Source organism: Benincasa hispida, chromosome 8 (genome assembly GCF_027475165.1).
Source record: "Benincasa hispida cultivar pf3 chromosome 8, pf3_genome.v1.1, whole genome shotgun sequence".
Taxonomy (NCBI): domain Eukaryota; kingdom Viridiplantae; phylum Streptophyta; class Magnoliopsida; order Cucurbitales; family Cucurbitaceae; genus Benincasa; species Benincasa hispida.
Window position 1 is genome coordinate 39,337,032 of NC_143485.1, and position 19,583 is coordinate 39,356,614.

The 19,583-nt window shown below is 37.4% G+C and overlaps 2 protein-coding genes and 1 pseudogene across 2 annotated transcripts; 2 read left to right on the forward strand and 1 right to left on the reverse strand.

The window, feature by feature from the left end:
- The first annotated feature begins 5,760 nt into the window (after positions 1-5,760).
- On the forward strand, positions 5,761-9,218 carry DELTA-ADR (delta-adaptin). Its single transcript, XM_039038580.2, has one exon. It carries the CDS (start codon positions 6,073-6,075, stop codon positions 8,980-8,982), a length of 2,910 nt encoding a protein of 969 aa, XP_038894508.1. The 5' UTR covers positions 5,761-6,072; the 3' UTR covers positions 8,983-9,218.
- Positions 9,219-9,362: 144 nt separating this feature from the next.
- On the forward strand, positions 9,363-12,264 carry LOC120083058 (glycosyltransferase BC10-like). Its single transcript, XM_039038581.2, has 2 exons — positions 9,363-10,595; positions 11,465-12,264. Exons 1-2 carry the CDS (start codon positions 10,032-10,034, stop codon positions 12,113-12,115), a joined length of 1,215 nt encoding a protein of 404 aa, XP_038894509.1. The 5' UTR covers positions 9,363-10,031; the 3' UTR covers positions 12,116-12,264.
- A 2,681-nt stretch (positions 12,265-14,945) lies between these two features.
- LOC150034568 (uncharacterized) lies at positions 14,946-18,070 on the reverse strand (annotated as a pseudogene).
- Positions 18,071-19,583: the final 1,513 nt, after the last annotated feature.

A 19,583-nucleotide genomic window follows, 5' to 3' on the forward strand; every position in this document is an offset into this window, starting at 1 on the left:
TGACATCCTAGTTGTGTACACTAATCTTAGACCGACGCGTCCTCTTACCTTAAACTCTATTTTCGCTTGATCCATCATTCACCACTCCCCTTTTGTATCTTCTTGCATAGGCACAACAATTTAGTGTAAATAATACATTTCTCACATTAATTTATGAAAACCCTCACAGTAGATACAAAGCAAGATCTGCATTTGGTTAACTGAATCCCTGAGTTCGACCCTGGACTTACCAGGAACCTAAATTAGATTTATACTTGGGTCTGGTTTAGGAAAACTTGAACATCATTACAAGGAGTTGTGTGCGTTCTGTGCATATATCTAACGCCCCAACGCGTTACAATTACTTAAATGCATAAAAGCTTAAACGCATCACTTGTATTTAGAACCTATTTTTTCAATTTATTTTATACAATACACTCTCAGAGAAAATCATTATAGCAACGAACAAAACCCTGATCATATAATTGACTTATACTAATGAGATTTACTGTTAAGCCTTCCACAAGGATAGCGTCATTGAGAGAGGGAAGTCCAAAATATCAAAGTTTTCCTTTCACAATAATTCTTCCTTTAGCACCATCACCATAAATAACATGTTAAGAACCATATGAATTTAGACCAGTTAGAAAATTCTTCTCTCCTATCATATGCATGGAGCTGCCACTGTCAAAGTACCAATCTTCTTTGATAGATGATTGTAAGGATGTAAGAGTCACTTGACATATTGTCTCAGATTGATGACTCGCTTTCTTAACCCTCCATTCCATTTTGTTTCTATGTACATATTTGTTAGAGTTTGTAACGAGCCATGCTCTTCTTGAATAATTCCAAGATGATGTATGGCCGATTCTTCTATACACACGAAAACAACAAAGTCGAATGTATCATTCTTTGTCATAATAATGACAAATCCATTTCGTTCGCTCCTTATCATTTACATGAACTGGAGACATTCTTCTTGTCTTGGACATAAAGGTCAACATTGGTGAATCCTGGACTGGAGCAAAGTGATTTAAAGATGATGATTCACCTTTGTAAAGGTATTTTCTATGCTGATTGAATCTAATGTCACGCTTATCAGATGATTATTTACTAGAGGATAAGATCTTATTAAGATCATCTATGCTTGAATTAAGCATGCAAATAGACTTTGACATCAATTCAAGTTCAACATTTGATGCTTTCAACTCTTTCTTCAGCTCAGAAATGGTGCTTAATAGATGATGATTATCTTTAATTAATTTTTCCGTCCATTCTTTCTGCAACTCAAAAACTTGTAAGTCTTCCTCCCACATTTCATAGACTTCTTTTAGTGATATCAATATGGATTGAAGCATGATCAGATACCCTTGAGGCTTTACTTAAAATTTTATTAGATATTTCAGGCTCTTTAGTATTATTAGATGTAACAAAAACAGTCAAGACACGAATTTCCTCATCAGATTCACTACTTGAATCAGACTCATCATCCGACAAAGTCACTGAATATCCTTTATTCTATCTTCTCAGATAATTTAGGCACTCATCTTGGAAGTGGCCAAACCCTTCGTATTCTCTACACTTGAAGTTTTGATCTTTGCTGCCCTGAGCATTGCTTAAATCACATTCAATTTCTCTTTTTCTTCCAGATGGTTTAAAATTTTCGCGCATAATAAAGTTGCTATTACTATTGCTGTTTTTGACATGTGAAGTATGATAGTTCTCGCACCCCCTGTCCAATCGTTTTATAACTTTGCTAAAATATTTAGTTAACAGGGACAAAGTATCAGCAAGATTTTCATTCGTATCTTTGCTTTTATTTCGAGTTTGATCTTCATTAGAAACATACCTTTTCCTTTCTTATCACATTTTTATCAAAGGTCAATTCAAAGGTTTGGAAAGATCCAAACAACTCATCCACCTTTATGATAGCAATATCATAGGCCTTTTCAATAGTTGTAACTTTCATATAAAATCTTTTTAGTAGTGAATGTAAAATCTTCCGAACAAGTTTTTTTTTAAGATATTTTCTCACCAAGAGAAAAGTATTCATTTGAAATATCCAAGATGCGAGTATTAAACTCGAAAAACATTCATCTTCCAACATCTTAAGAGATTCAAATTTGCAGATGAAACAACTTCACTTTAGAGGTGCTTTCATGCACCACGGGAGGGATCTCCCACGCTTCCTTAGTAGAAACAAAAGTATTGATAAGTCAAACAATGTTTGGATCAACTCCATTGAAAATAGCATTTAGAGCACGAGAATTTTCAAGGGAAGCTTCATCCTCAACTTCAGTCCAGTGCTTCTTGGGCTTGAAAGAGACCTTGCCATCTTTGTCAGTAACTTGGGGATGCATCCATCTAGAGACAACTACCTTTCAAGTTTTGCTGTCAATGGACTTAAGGAAAGTAATCATTAGGGCTGTCCAATAGAAGTAGTTAGTTCCATCAAGCATAGGGGGACGAGTAGTTGATCCTCCTTCCTTGATCGACTCCATTGAATACTCAATGAACAATAGTCAACCTTTTCTGATACCAATTGAAAAAAATAAGATGGATCTAACATAGGGTACAATGTCAAGCACGATGTCACAGACAATATGTATGACAAGTGGGCAACACAAAAGCAAACAGAAATATAAAGACACAAAAATTGATAACCCAATTCGGTTTAAATTCACCTACGTCTGAGGGGCTGTGTGCCTGGTAGAACGAAACTTCACTATATAAAGGATTTAGTGATTACAACGGAAGTACTTATATGATAGACTCTCTCTTTAGTGACTCACATACAACTATCTCTTCAGTTTTAACTTAGGCTCCCCCTAAGTTTGAGCTCCCCTCACTTCCACAAAGAAGCTTTTCCAAGCTTCGTATGAGTTCCCCTCAATACAACATACTTAGGCTCCCCCTAAGAGTGAGATCCCCTTACATTCACCAAATTTGGGCTCCCCTTAAATATGAGTTTTCATTATCTTCAACGTATTTTGGCTCCCCCTAAATATAATATCATAAATCAAACTCCTCCCGAGTTCTACAATGACTATCAAACCAAAAATTCAACGACAAATACAAGGATTTTCAATAATAATACTAGAAGCTAAGACTTAGACAAACTCTAAGCTCAAAACTCTCAATACACATTTTTCTAATAACGCGGCTAACCCTAAAAACGAATAAGAGTACAATATATATAAGAGTAGCTTTGAGAATATCTTTTAGGAGTGAATAAATATTATGTGTTGGAGAATAAGGAAAACAACCATGGAAATATGCAAATCAACGCAGACAAATAAGGAAAAGATATTCTGCCGAAACTACTGCCAGACATGTAACAATGTTAAGAATAATGTCTTTGACATGTTTCACAACACATTGCTCGAGTTTTGCCTATAATAAAATCAGCCAACCACACTGCAGTTTTATGATATTTTCAACCAATCACACTGCAGTAACAATAATGATTTTTATAGTGATTCAAAATTCCTATTCCACTCCCAAAAACTCCTTCTTGGCTATTTTACTGCATGAATTCTTTTATAGTTGAGAATCAAACAGATTTACTCTTTTTACGAGTTCAAGGGTCAAACCATTGTCGATCCTTTTTTCAGGTTTAAGAGCCAACCTATTACGATTTTTTCAATGGGTTCAAGATTAAACAACTACAAAATCTTTTTCCTTTTTGGGTTCAGAATTACAGTCAACCCAAGGTGCACCCACCTTATTACAAATTCCCAATTGAAATTGTGCAATTGAAAACCCACAAAAATGGAACACTCCCAAAAGTGTAGATATACAACTTTAGGCACTCAAAATAATCTCTCTCACAATAAACCCTCTCTTACGAAAGCAAAGTTATGGAAACAATGAAGTCTTGAAAGAATGAAGAACAATGGAGAATTAGAGAGAAGTTTTCAAATTAACTAGGAGATGAGAGAATTTTTTTAATCAATAATAATTAATTTTTGAAGAAGATGATTGTTGAGGTTTAAAGAGATTTTTAGCCTAAAAAGGATATTAAAAGTAGGATTTGAAAATAGCAATTGGATGAAAGCTTGAAGAAATGAAGGGTGAAGATTGAGTAGTAAAAGAAGTATATTTTAAAGATAACAAAAAGAGTAGATTGCAAAAACCACCCTTAAAGTATGGTGGTAGTTGCAATTACACCCTCAAAGTTTCAATTGTAAAAATTGGATCCTAAACTTCTATTAGAGTTAAAATTGGACTTAAGCTTACAATAATCGTAAAAATTGGACCCATAAATGATAAAAATCGAACCATCAAACTTATATAAATATTACAATTTATATAACTATATAAGTTTGAAGGCCCAAATTGACCCAATTTTAACATTTATATAAGTATGAGGGATTGATGTTTAAAATTAAAAGTTTAAGGGTATAATTGTAACTACTATCATATTTTAGGGGTAGTTTTTGCAATTTTACCTAATAAAAATAATAATAGATTATATCATTTTTAAAAAGGAAGTAGCGGTTGGAAGACTTTTTTCTTTTCTTTTATTTTAATTCCTTTTAAAATTAAAAATCAATTATTTTAATTTCTTTTTAAATTGTTTAAAAAGGAATGATCATAATAATGCCACATGTCACAATTTGAGCGATCCAATTCATTTGATTCACCACACATGCACTATCTCTTCAACCACATTGTCACGTGATTTGTCCACGTATTCCATATCATCGCCACATAGGAATTTTCTTTCTAATCTTCTTTTGGCCACAACTTTTTCATTTAATGTCAAATTTAAGTGATTTAAAATGTGTTGGAATTGACTCTCAGAGCTCTATGTTATGAACACTTTAGAACATTAAAATTATTAATAAAAATATTTATTATCATCAAAACATCTAATAAGATTGAAACTCATAAAGCTAATATTTTTATCTACATTTTATGTATGCGATCAATTTTGAAGCTAAATTCTGAAAACTAAAAGAAAGAGTTTTCGAAGATTTATTTTTCGTTTTTTGAATTTGGCTAAGAATTTAAATATTTATCTTGGAAATATAAAACCTATGATTAAGAATTTGGGAGAAAACAAGCACAATTTTTAAAAATAAAAAACAAAAAATCTAATGGTTACCAAATAAGGTTTTGGTTTTTGGTTTTTGATGTTTGATGTTTGAAAATCAAGCTTATAAACATTATTTTCATTTGTAAGTATATTTACTTTATTACCCACTTTCTTAAGAAAACCGCATCAAATTTTGAAAACTTAAAAAAAGAAGTAATTTTCAAAAACCTTGTTTTTTTTTTAGACTTTGACTAAGAATTAAGTGTTTATTTAATCCAGATGAAAATCATAATTACATAACAGGAACAAAATACATATAAATTATAAAAATAAAAAACTAAAAAACGAAATTATTATTAAACAGATCTGAAATATGTTTTCAATTTAGCTTCTGCAGTTTAAGAAGTATCAAGTATAAATTTCTTTCATCTAATTTTTTTTTTTTTACTCAATTCACCTAAGTGTATGGAATGTAAATTCATCCTCATCAAATTTTAATATTCAAAAAGTGTCCTCAGATTTTTAAATTAAATATAAAATAAGGAAATTACATTTTAACAAATCAGAGTGGCGCAGCGGAAGCGTGGTGGGCCCATAACCCACAGGTCCCAGGATCGAAACCTGGCTCTGATAAAGAGTGGCTTCCCTTTTAAATCCTTTTTTGTTTTTTTTTTTTTTTTGTGGATTTCTTGAAATTTTCTTCTCCATTGATCCACACAGGTCCAGTCCAGCATTAGAGCGAAGCCCACATTCCCAATCCATCGTCTTGATTGGATTTGAGACCCAAATCCAGATCATCGTCTCTTCCGATTCCCATAATCTTATTGCAGAAAAAGCCTGCAATTATTTGTTTGATTCTTCCATTTTTTTTCCTTCCCGAAATCACACCTTCCCATTTCATCAATCGAGCTCTACTGAATGGAATTGATTTCTCCGATCTCTCCTTCTTTCGCCAATTATCTAACAACCCCTTCAACTATGAAATTCTAACCCAAATTCCCATCTGGGTATTGTCTAAACAGACATTAGAGTGAGCAGTTTCGTCTCTATCAATGGCGGGTTCATCTCTCATGGACACTCTCTTCCAGCGAACTCTCGATGACCTTATCAAAGGCCTTCGCCTTCAACTTATAGGTGAGTCTGCTTTTATCTCCAAAGCCATGGATGAGATTCGCCGCGAGATCAAATCTACAGACCCTCAAACTAAGTCCACCGCTCTGCAAAAACTCTCCTATCTCAGCTCCCTTCACGGCATCGATATGAACTGGGCTGCTTTCCATGTAGTCGAGGTTATGTCATCTTCTCGCTTCGCTCAAAAGAAGATCGGGTATCTCGCTGCGTCCCAATCGTTTCACGAAGCCACCCCAGTTCTTCTCCTCATCACCAACCAGCTCAGGAAGGATTTAACTAGCACCAATGAATTCGAGGTTAGTCTTGCTCTTGATTGTTTGTCGAGATTTGCAACTACCGATCTTGCTAGGGACTTGACACCTGAGATTTTTACATTGTTATCGAGTAGTAAGGTCTTTGTTAGAAAGAAGGCAATTGGTGTGGTTTTGAGGGTTTTTGGGAAATACCCAGATGCTGTTAGAGTGTGTTTTAAGCGTTTGGTTGAGAATTTAGAGAGTTCGGATCCTCGGATTTTGTCTGCAGTTGTTGGGGTCTTTTGTGAGCTTGCTTCCCAGGACCCTAGATCTTATCTTCCATTGGCACCTGAATTTTATAGGATTTTGACTGATAGCAAGAACAATTGGGTGCTGATTAAAGTCTTGAAGATATTTAAGAATCTTGCTCCATTGGAGCCTAGATTGGCTAGGAAAATTGTTGAACCTATAACTGAGCATATGAGAAGAACAGGGGCTAAGTCATTGATGTTTGAGTGCATTAGGACTGTGGTGACTAGCTTGTCTGACTTTGAATCAGCGGTTAGACTTGCTGTTGAGAGAACTCGAGAATTTTTGGTTGACGATGATCCGAATCTCAAGTATCTTGGATTGCACGCTCTTTCAATCCTTGTGCCAAAACACTCATGGGCAGTTCTGGAGAATAAAGAGGTTGTAATAAAATCTCTAAGTGATGTGGATCCAAATGTTAAATTTGAATCCTTGCGGCTTGTGATGGCTATGGTTTCTGATAATAATGTAGCTGAAATTTGCAGAGTTTTGGTGAACCTTGCGCTTAAATCTGATCCTGAGTTTTGTAATGAAATTCTTGGGTCCATATTAGCCACATGTGGTGAGAATGTGTATGAAATCATTATCGACTTTGATTGGTATGTGTCACTTCTTGGAGAAATGTCGAGGATCCCACATTGCCGAAAAGGGGAGGAAATTGAAAATCAGCTTATAGATATTAGTATGAGGGTCAAAGATGCAAGGCCTACTCTTGTCATGGTCGGCCGTGATCTGCTTATTGATCCGGCATTACTTGGTAATCCTTTCATGCATAGGATTCTATCAGCTGCTGCTTGGGTGTCAGGACAATATGTGCAGTTTTCAGGCAAGCCATTCGAACTCCTAGAGGCATTGTTACAGCCTCGCAGTAATCTTTTGCCTCCGTCAGTTAGAGCAGTTTATGTTCAGTCAGCATTTAAAGTGACAATTTTTTGTTTAAATTCCTACATTCAAGAGCAAAATATTGACTCCTCTTCCTATGTTGAGACGTTGGTAGAGAATGGTTCAGAATCTATCTCTGCCAGGGAATGCCATGATGCGTCTGATCTTTGTGAACAGGTTGAAGAGTTCAACCCGAGGGGGTCTAATCAACCACCAAAAGTTACTTTCACGGAAAATGATAGGGGGACATTGTCTCATGTCCAGACATGTACATCTGCATCGTTAGAGGATAATAGTTCATCTCTTGGATCAATAATTGAGTTGTTGAACTTTATTCAGTTTTCTTTGGGCCCTTTAACGTGGAGCCATGATGTTGAATTGCTTGAGAGATCTAGAAACTTGCTCAATTTTATTGAGCTAATTAGGCAACAGATCCCTGATGACCTAGATGAAAAGGATGGGAGTTCAGAAATGGAACTTGCTGAAATCTCCAAAATAGTTGAACTGATTCTTGAAGCCTTCTCCGACGACTTTGGCCCAATGTCAATAAATGCTCAAGAAAGGGTTCCGATTCCCGAAGGATTGATACTTAATGAGAATCTTGATGATTTGGAAATGATATGTAGTGATCTTCAGCTACCAGAAGGCTCTTATTCTTTTGGAAATTCTCTCTATGAGGAAAGGGTCGATTCATCTATATTATCTCAACAGAGCCAGCAAGAGTCTGAATCATCAAAAGCAACCACATCTCTTCTTTCTGAGCACCGTAAGCGGCATGGACTGTATTATCTTCCATCAGATAAGACTGATGATGCCTCTAATGATTATCCACCAGCCAACGAACTCAAGTTACAAGATAATCTGGATGATGATGCTGCCCACCTTGTCAAGCTTGCAGAACGGTCACTTGCATTAAAGAAAAAGTCTAATTCAGCCAAGCCTAGGCCTGTGGTGGTGAGATTGGATGAAGGAGATGAATTTCCTGTTACAAGCAAGAAGCCCCAGTTGAACGATGAACAGCTTTCTGATGCCGTACGCGATGTTCTTGTGGGTAGTGATGCAAGGCCTACTTCCTCACAAACAAACCAAACTTCCAAACCCTCTAGCAGGAGAAAAGGAAAGGAGAAACAGAATGCTGATAATCTTTCTGAATCAAAAGAAAATTTAGGTGATGTTGAAGAGCAATCCTCCAATATGGTAGATACAAGTTTGAGAAGAACACATCGACATCACGGAAAAGATGGCAAACAGTCAAGTCTTGAAAAGAGCAGTGAGAAAAAGGATCAAGCTCATAAAAAAAGCAAGCGAACGAGTAGTCAGCGGCATGGTAAGCAAAAAGCTAAACAAAGTGGGGATGCTTCGGTACCCGTGGCTTCACAGACAGTTATACCCGATTTCCTTTTATAGCTCGAAAAACCCGAATCAGATTTGCTGCAGAACATTCTGACATAATGACTGGTTTGATCTCCAAATTCTCATGTGCCATGATTAGTTCTGCAGTAAAAATTTGTTGATTTTTTTGGTGTATGTTTGGGGCTGCTTTTAGATTCATATGTTTCAGAATGGATGTCCATTTCAGAAACAGAGTTTCATAATCGGGATTATCTGGTTTCTGATATTGATATGAAGCATTTTTTTGATAATCTTTGTATATATATTTTGGAGTGGTGGTTCCAAATTTAAGTCGAGGAAGTATGGTGAATTTTGAGCTGATGTTAGTTGATAGATTTGAACTTAAATATTAAAAGCAAAAACATCACTCCTTAGAAACAAAGGCATTTATACTAAAAACATGTTAGTGTTTTCTGTTTTGCTTTTTTCTTTTGAGTACTAGGAAAGAGACCAAAAGAGAAAATAAATTGTTTCCTGAGTTGAGAGTAACCAAGAAAGCAAAAGGAAGAACGTGGTGAATCCTTAAAACGATGGTGGGGTGTGAATGAAGGGTGTAAAGTCAACTACTTGGAAATGGCAAATCCAATGGAAAGGAAGACTTTTAGAGAGCTATTATCAAAGTTAATCCCAAACAACTATTCATACATCACAATATCGAATTCGGGTGCTTAATGGATCTGATGGCTTTGGTTTTAGCTAATTATTACTTTTAACTGATCATAATATCATAATATCGAACATCTTCACATTATCATTTGCAATTTTTCTCTTATATATCAAACAGTATGAAATTGTCAGACAAATTTTGTTCTCTCGTTTCTTTCTTATAATAGTTTCTCCAGTATTTTCATTCGGGGGATGTTATGCATGTTAATTAATTATGGCCCTTCTTGGAACAAAGCCAACAAAGAAGACTTTTGGAGTGGAGATCACGTGATTTCTTAGTAACTTTCGGTTCAAGTAACTTCTTTTTCACTACTCATCCAACTCTCTTCTCTCTTCATCATCTTCTTCTTCTACTTTCACCCTCTTGAGTTTGAGCCTGATCAAAAGCCAAAACCAAAATGGCTAATGATCAGCTGAAGCATTCTCCATCTCAGTTTTCCCAAATCTTCCATTTTCTCTTCTTACTTATTGGCTTCTCCTTTGGAATGGCTATCAGTTTGAACCTCAAGAGCTTCTCATCATTTAATATCCATCTCCCTAACTTTTCCTTGCCATCTTCACAATCATCAACACTGGTGTCTATCAAACAACAGCAGCAACAACCTCCAGCCTCATCGTCACCCCCACCACTTCAACTGCCGTCCCCTTCGGTTGAGCTCGACATGAATGAGTTTTTGGAGGCAAACGTAGAGCCGCCTCTGATGCATAGCATGAGGGATGATGAGGTGTTTTGGAGAGCGTCCATGGTTCCAATGATCAAAGAGTTTCCATATGAACGTGTGCCAAAAATTGCTTTCATGTTTCTGATAAAAGGGGCATTGCCTTTAGCTCCTTTGTGGGAAATGTTCTTTAAAGGCCATGAAGGCTTGTTTTCAATTTATGTGCATACTCATCCATTGTATAATGTTTCTTCTTCATTACCTCCAAACTCTGTTTTCTATGGAAGAAGAATCCCAAGCCAGGTCAGGTTAAACCCTTTCTTTTCTTATTTCTCAGTTTATTTTTCTTTTCATTACTATATTCGGGTAGCTGTTCTTGTGTTATCATTTAAAAAAAAAAAATTCTCTCGCTCTCTAAATTAAGGCAGTGTTTATTTTGACAACAAATTTTAATTTAATTCTATGATTTTGTTTTATAGTTTCAATTTGGTGAATGATTTTAAAATTTTCAACCTAGGCTACAGTGAATATGTGATATTTTCTGATTAAATCACAACCCAAAATAATTATACATATATAAAGTTCAAAGTTTGAGATATTTGAATCTCTTTAGTTGAAATATATATTTTAATCAATTGAGTTATGATGATGTTGATAATTAAGGATTGTTTGGGACACCTAATGGAATGAATTTGTAATGTAATGTAATCCAAACCTCATGTTTGGATTGAACGTTTTGGGTTTAATGTGTAATATTAAACTCACTCCGTTTTGTCATAATTTTCACCCAATCCTCTTTCCCACTGTTTTCATACTTCACAATCTCATTTCCATTCCACCCTTGATTTCTCAACACTCATCTAATCTTGATTTCGCCTCTTAGTGTGCACTTTACGTATAAGGTTTGATAAAAAGTAATTTTTAAAAAACAAAACATTCAAAATTATTTAGTTAATTTTAAATTCTAAATGCTCTTATTATGCATTTTACAATTAAAAAAATAAATAAATATAGCCTGTTTATGTTTTTGAAGAACTCGTAGCACAAAAAAGATTATAAATTCAATTATTATATGTACGAAGGCTTTTTTTTTAGTGACTGTATTGTTTTATACTACCATTGTCTCTACTTCTAAGAAAGTTTATGAAACTTTGCACTTTGAATGAAAATAGGCAGTGCAATGGGGAAGACCCTCCATGATCGACGCAGAGCGCCGCCTTCTAGCGAACGCCCTTCTCGACTTCTCAAACGAAAGATTCATCCTCCTCTCCGAAACCTGTATTCCTCTCTACAACTTCACAACTATCTATAATTACCTTGTTAATGCTCAACACACCTTCGTTTCTTCCTACGATGATCCTCGAAAAATCGGTCGTGGTCGTTACAACCCCAAGATGTTTCCGATCGTGTCGATTGCCAACTGGCGAAAAGGATCACAGTGGTTTGAAGTTGATCGAACGGTGGCCGTTGAGATAATCTCTGACAAAACATATTATCCTATTTTCCGGGATCACTGCGGCCCACCGTGTTACATGGACGAGCATTACATTCCTACGTTGGTTAATATTGTTATGCCGGACCGGAATTCCAACAGAACCGTTACTTGGGTTGATTGGTCCAAAAATGGTCCGCATCCTGGAAGATTCGGGAGGCGGGAGGTCTCGGTCGAGCTTTTGAACCGGGTTCGGTTCGGTTTTAATTGTACTTATAATAATGGAAACGACACCGTTTCCTTATGCTTTCTGTTTGCTCGGAAATTCATGCCGGATTCTTTACAACCTCTGCTGAAGATTTGGCCATCTCTGTTGGAAGGTTTGGTTTAATCTTAAATAATAATAATATAATGTTGCTAAATTCTAAATTATCATTCAATATTTTTACACAAATTGATGTAATCTTGATTTAAACTATACGAAAGAACGATATACACAAAAAAATAGAATTAATTTCTTTGCTCATTTTTTTATTTGAATTTCATGTGTTTATGAGACCATCGATTTGGGTGAATTTCGTTAATTAGATCCTACTAATTGAATTAACTAGACTGCCATATTGTTTAAATAAACTTGATTATTTGAAATATATTTTCTATGTTTTCATAAAATGCATGTATAATATAATCATGGAGTTCAAAACAATTCTTCGATTATTCAACATAGCATGCAATAGAAATATGTTTTAGGGTAATGGTAATGGCTAGCACTTTTAGGGTTAATAGTTAATCGTGTAATAATATTTTTAAATAATTGCAAATATAACCAAATCTATCAAGATTAGACTCTATCTCTGATACTCCTATTAATGATATGGTCTATCACCAATAGTTATGAGAGTTGAATCTAAATTTTATTATATTTATAAATTCTTTTTCATTATGTTATATTTACTATTACTTTGGATTTATTACTATATTCGTAACAAAACAGGACTAAATTTGTAACAATGGGCTAAGTTTTAATCTAGTTAGTTAATGTAAAAGTCCAAAGTTATCAAGTAAAAAGTCCAATTTCAAAACCAGGTGGGATTTTATTTTACTTTAGTATTGTTCCTTTTAGCAAACAAAATATGAAAGATCAATCAGCAAAACTAAGAAGGGGAAATAACCAGAATTTAGAGCGGACACTACTCATAGTGGGTGATTTTTTAGCTAAATTTTTGTCACTGCTATGTCGTCGAGCGGAGAAGCTAACTGATATATCAAAGTGCCACTGTATTATTTGCAGTTGACAAGGAGAAATTTCTTGAACTGAAACTAAAGAAAACGACACACCATTGAAGGAATAGAGTAGAGAGTCATTGAAGAGATAATAAATGCAAGAAAAAATCCTAGCTTTTGTATCTATTGAATAAGAGCAGAAGCACAATATATATATAATGTCTTGGGAAGAAAAATTCTTACCTTAGATACACTCACACAAGATAATGATAAGGTTGGAATTTCCTTATTTTATTAACAGTAGGGAAGATTTTGAGAGCTTCTCTTCTCTCCCATTAGTCTCAACATATGAGAATTGATACAAAATTGGCAATGACTCTCATGGCCTCAATGACCTTACAAATAACTCTCTCCTTCTCATGACCACCCCCCCCCCCCCTTTCTCTCTTTTCTGTTTTTCCTCCTCTAACTAACAATATTCCCTAGCCCTTATATTCTCTCAATATTTTCCTAACTTACTTATTTTCTTTCCATTTCTTTCTTCTTTCATATACTTTGGTTATTAAGGGTCTATCAATACCCGCCCCCCAAAGAGCCACCTTGTCCTCAAGGTGGAAATCAGGAAATTGGTCATTGATTACGTCTGGAAGCTCCCATGTTGCCTCAGTTTTGTCTCCATTCTCCCAACAAATTAATACTTTTGTTTGTTGATCTCCGGAAGGTGAAGTTCTGATGCCTAACAACTCAGCAGGTTGTGCTATGAAACTCAACTTGTCGGTCACATTAGGAGGAATTGGTATGTTAGGCAGATTGCAGCCGTCTGCCTTTCAAAGGACTGATATGTGAAACACAGGGTAGATACCCGTTTCGACTGGCAATGCTAGCTTATATGCTGTCTTCCCAATGCGATCAGTCACCTGAAATGGCCCTACAAACCGTGGTGCTAGCTTTGGATGCTTGTGATTGGCTATAGATGACTGTCTATATGGTTTAAGCTTAGGGTAGACCTAGTCTCCTATGCCAAATTTCACATCCCTCCTCTTTGCATTAGCCGTCTTAATCATTCTTTGTTGTGCCTTGTGTAGCGAGTCCTTAAGCTTGGCTATCATCATATCTCTATCTCGCAGCTGAATGCTAACCTCGCTGACTGAGCTAGAACCATTCATGTATCCGAGTATAGGTGGGGGGCAGCCATACATAACTTTGAAGGGAGTGGCTTGGGTAGCTGTGTGAAATGAGGTATTATAACAGAACTTGGCCCAAGGCATCCACTTAGCCCATTGTTTAGGGTTGCTCATAGTAAAACATCTCAAATAAGTTTCGATACAGATTAACTACCTCCGTCTATCCATCCGTCTGGGGATGGTAAGCTGTACTTCTGCATAACTGAGTTCCCATCATACGGAAGAGCTCTTCCCAAAATAAACTAGTAAAGATTTTGTCATGATCGGACACGATGCTTCGAGGGTAACCATGTAAGCGCACGACTTCTTTAACAAATACTTCAGCCACAGATTTAGCAGAAAATGGATGTTTTAGGGTGATGAAATGGGCGTACTTGGACAGTCGGTCTACCACTACCAGGATGTATCAAATCCTTCAGATTTTGGAAGCCCTTCAATGAAGTCCATGGAGATATCCACCCATACTCTGTCAGGAATGGGTAGGACTGATAGGAGGCCTGCTGGTGAAAGGGATAAGTACTTGGCCTGCTGGCAGATTCCACAGTTTGCCACAAACTGCTGAACGACTTTCTTCATTCCCTTCCAATATACTTCCTTGGACAGCCTCTGATAGGACTTCAAGCTTCCTTGGTGTCCTCCTATGGGGCTATTGTGGAACTCATATAATAATAGGGGTATTGTGGGTGAAGTGGCCGATAGTACGATCCTTCCTTTATAGCATAGCAATTCACCCTTAATACTGTACCCGGTAGGAGCAGGCTGATCAGTTAACAATGTTTGCCAGATCCCACTCAATTCCTTATCCGCACCCATTTATTTAACAAAAACAGAGGTATTCAACCCCTTCATTACACTGAGCACTCCAAGTTCCAATGAGGTTGATGGTCGAGAAAGAGCTTCTGCTGCCGAATTTTCAGTTCCTCTCTTGTATTCAATGCTAAAGTCATATCCCATGAGTTTGGCGATCCAATGTTGGTATTCTCCGGTGATTACCCTCTGTTCTAGAAGAAATTTTAGGCTTTTCTGGTCTGCCCTGACTATGAAGTGTCTTCCTAGAAGGTAGGGTCTCCATTTTTGAATCGCAAACACCATGGCCATTAATTCCCGCTCGTATACTGCCTTGAAACGATGAGTAGGGGGTAGTGCTTGGCTGAAATACGCCAATGGTCCTTTGTTTTGCATCAACACAGCCCCTACCCCAACACCTGATGCATCCGTCTCTACAACAAAAGGCTCGTTAAAGTTGGGTAATCCCAACACTGGTACATACATCATGGCAGATTTAAGACGTTGAAATGCATCTTCTGCTTCCTCACTCCAGTGGAAACATCCCTTCCTTAGTAATTGAGTCAGTGGCATGGCTATGACGCCATAGTTGGCCACAAATTTTCTGCAATAGCCTATGAGGCCGAGGAAGCCCCTCAATTCCTTCACATTACGTGGTGTAGGCCAGCTGCTCATTGCTTCCAACTTGGATGGGTCGGCCGATACCTCCTGTGCAGAAATAATATGCCCCAAGTACTTATGTGGTTGATAAATGGCTCATGTGTTCCTTCAATGTCTTACTATAAATCAAAATGTCATCGAAGAAGACCAACGCGAATTGACGAAGATATGGTTTGAGGATTTCATTTATGATGGCTTGGAAAGTAGATGGAGCATTCCTCAACCCGAAGGGCATTACCAAAAACTCATAGTGGCCCTCGTGTGTTCTAAAAGCGGTTTTGTGGATGTCCCTTGGGTGAATTCGGATTTGATGATACCCTGATTTTAAGTCAATTTTTGAAAAGATTGTGGCACCGTATAGTTCATCTAATAATTCATCAAAAATGGGAATGGGGTACTTATCTGGGATGGTTATTCAAGGCACGGTAGTCAACACAGAAACGCTAGCTCCCATCTTTCTTTTTGACCAGCAAGACCGGACTAGAAAAAACACTTCGACTTGGCTGAATGACCCCTACCATTAGCATCTCCTTGACCATCCTTTCAGTTTCATCTTTTTGGAATTGTGGGTATCTATAAGGCCTCACATTGATCGACCCTGCCCCTGGAAGTAGCTCAATGGTGTGATCCTGTCTTCGTTGTGGAGGCAGTTTAGATGGTGTTTGAAAAACTGCTTCGAACTTCCTTAGTACCTACTGAATTTCCTGAGGTACATCAGTTTTATCTCCCATGGTCTCAATTGTACTGTCTTCTTCTTCTACTGCCTTATCCCGGTTCAAGTCCAGGCTGTTTAATTCTATCAAGACCCCATAGTCCCCTCCTCTAATTGCCTTGGCCATGGATTTCAAGGATATTTGTGACTTAACCAAGCCTCGGTCTCCTTGTAATTGGACTGTCCACTCCCCAACTTTGAATTCCATGGTTGACAGTCTATAATCGAAAATGATCTGCCCAAGAGTTTCCAGCCACACTACTCCTAGGATAACGTCCGCATGCCCAACGGTAGAGGGAGAAAATCTTGTATAATTGATAAATCGAAAATGGTGATATACACACCTTTACATACTCCGGTGGTTTGAATGGATCCCCCCGAGCCCAACACTACGTCATATCCTTTAGAGAGCGATATTGGCAGCTGCAGTTCCGTGACTAACTCTGAGGTGATGAAGTTATGCGTTGCTCCTTCATCAATCAATACAACAACCTCCCGATCACCAATGACTCCCCGTACCTTGATCGTTTTTGGTGAGCTCAGCCCAACCAATGAGTTTAAAGAAAGATTCGCAATCTCCTTCGCGTCCTTCGGTGATGTTCTGTCTGGTTTGTACTCAAAGATATCAGGTTCCTCCCCATCCTCTGCTAAATCTTCCCCCTCCTGAACAAACATAAATTGCAGTTCCCTCTTCTTACAGCGCGACCAAAACTAAATTTCTTGTCGCACCTAAAGCATAAGCCCTTATCTCATTTCTCCTTCATCTTAGCATCGAATAGTCTTCGAAACGAGCCGTCGCCGACCCCCTTCATCCCTGTTTCTCCTCGCGCTACAATCGTGGTAGACGACTCGGCCGAGCTTCCTCGATTTGGGTTGATTGTGATAGTTCGACTAATCGGGTTGTTTGATCCACGGCTACTCGATCCACTCGTACTTCCCCCCATCTTCGCATTCGGGTTGTGGATCCCCTCCGACCCAGCCCCTTTACCTAGGCGCCGTTGCAGTAATTGGTCTTCCTCGATCAATTGGGCCATCTGCATTTTGGCCTTCAAACCTTCAGGCTTCAATTTCTGTATCTCGCTTTGAATTTCCCCTTTAAGCCCACAAACAAATTGACTCTCTAAGGCCTTATCGGCTAGCTCCTTCAGCCCAGCAGAGTATCATTCGAACTTCCTCCGGTAATCCCTTACTGTCGTCTTGTGTTGTGGCCGCATTACTTTAGCGTAACGGTCTGCTTCACTCGCCGGCCGAAACCTCATAAAAAATAACTCTCTAAACTACGACCAGCTGCTCACCAGTGACCAATCGTTTTCCCATTGATACCAGTCGAGCGCTTCCCCCTCCAAACATAACACAGATGCATTTAATTTATCCTTCTCTGATAGTCTGTTTACCACAAAGTACCTCTCTACCCTATGTAACCAACCGTCGGAATTTTCATCTTCTTCCCCTTTGAAGATCGGTACCTCAAGTTTCCTCAGTGCATATCAAACAACGGAATCTCCTTGCTCCCAGGTGCATGTATTCCCTCTTGATTTTCTGCTTTTAACGAAGATCCTTCTGTTACCTGCTTCCCTTTATTCGTTGGAGTTCTTTCTGATGATGGGGAATGCTTCTCTGGGTTGCTCATCGTCTCTATCTTCGACAAGACTAAGACCATTTGAGCCGACATGCTACCCATCCAATCCTTAACCTCCTTCGACTGCACACTCATCCTTTCCTCCATCTCCAATTGTTTTTCTTCCATAGCAATTAATCGTGCTTCCATCTTTCCCACCATGCCCAGGTGAGTGCTCTGATACTAGTTGATAAGGTTGGAATGCCTTTCCTTATTTTATTAATAGTAGGGAAGAATTTGAGAGCTTCCCTTCTCTCCCATCAGTCTTAACATATAAGAATTGATACAAAATTGCCAATGACTCTCATGGCCTCAATGACCCTTACAAATAACTCTCCCCTTCCCGTGGGCCCCCCCCCTCTCTCTCTCTTTTCTGTTTTTCCTCCTCTAACTAACAATATTCCCTAGCCCTTATATTCTCTCAATATTTTCCTAACTTGCTTATTTTCTTTCCCTTTCTTTTTTCTATCATATACTTTGGTTATTAAGGGTCTATCAGATAATACCTCGGGTAATAGAAGAATAAAATAGTCACAAACTCTGTTATAGTTGGGCCCTTATATTATAGGCTTACATGAAAGAACGATAAACGTAAATTGGCCAAAGTCAGTGGGCTTCCTTAACACCCTTGCAAACCGATGGCAGCTGCAGCAGCAACATTAAGCTTGCTTTTCAATTTGTGAAAATTAGTAGCTGAAAACGGTTTGCAGCTACTTGTTCAGATGCAGGATGGCGATGAATTACAATATTCTGTCGGAATACCAAATCTTGGACATAATATATATCAAGTTCCACATATTTTATCTTAGAATGCAAAATAGGATTAGCACTTAAATGTACTGCACTAAGATTGTCACACATAAAGTAGGAGGGTGAGATAAATCAATACAAAGTTTATTCAAGCCATCAGGGCAAGACACCTATATTCTGCCTCCGTACTGGAATGAGATATAATCAATTGTTTCTTGGAACCCAAAGTAACCAAGTTTCCATAAAAACACACACACACACACACACATACAAACCAGAAGTCAATTTTCTATTTTAAGGGTCCGATGCCTAATTAGCATCAACAAAACCATACATAGTCAAATCAGTTGAGCCTTTAAGTAAGAAACCATGAGCCAAAACACCTTTTAAATAACGTAAAATTCGTTTAACTAACTACCAATGAAGATTAGTTGGTGGGTGCATGAATTGATATGCGTTGTTAACATTGTAAGAAATTTCTAGATGTGTGAGTGTAGCATACTGCAATGCACAAACTACACTTATGTACAAATGAGGATCATCAAACTTTTCATCTCGATAAGCAGACAGAATAGGACCATTAACCATAGGTGTGGCAATTGATTTTGCCTCAGCCATCTTGGTACAGTTTAAGAGATCTAAAATATATTGGGATTGAGAAAGAAACATACCTCTAGTAATAGGATAAGAAACCTAGATTCCAAGAAAATATCTAAGTTTTCCAAAATCTTTTAAAGCAAAAGTAGAATGTAGAGAATTGACTAAGGCATCCAATTCATGTGAAAAGTTGCTCATGACAATAATATCATCAACATAGATTATAACATAACAACAAGCAGTAGAGTTAATACGAATCAACAAAGAATTATCAGCTTGAAAAGTCCAAAAGAAAGATGATGTGAACAAGAGCTCAACCACTCATACT

What these genes read in the sequence shown, in the direction of transcription:
- DELTA-ADR (XM_039038580.2), top strand. Translation starts at nt 6,073, where the DNA reads ATGGCGGGTTCATCTCTCATGGACACTCTCTTCCAGCGAACTCTCGAT.
- LOC120083058 (XM_039038581.2), top strand. Translation starts at nt 10,032, where the DNA reads ATGGCTAATGATCAGCTGAAGCATTCTCCATCTCAGTTTTCCCAAATC. An exon ending in GAAGAAGAATCCCAAGCCAG is followed by an intron (nt 10,596 to 11,464) that starts GTCAGGTTAAAC and finishes GAATGAAAATAG; the next exon opens with GCAGTGCAATGGGGAAGACC.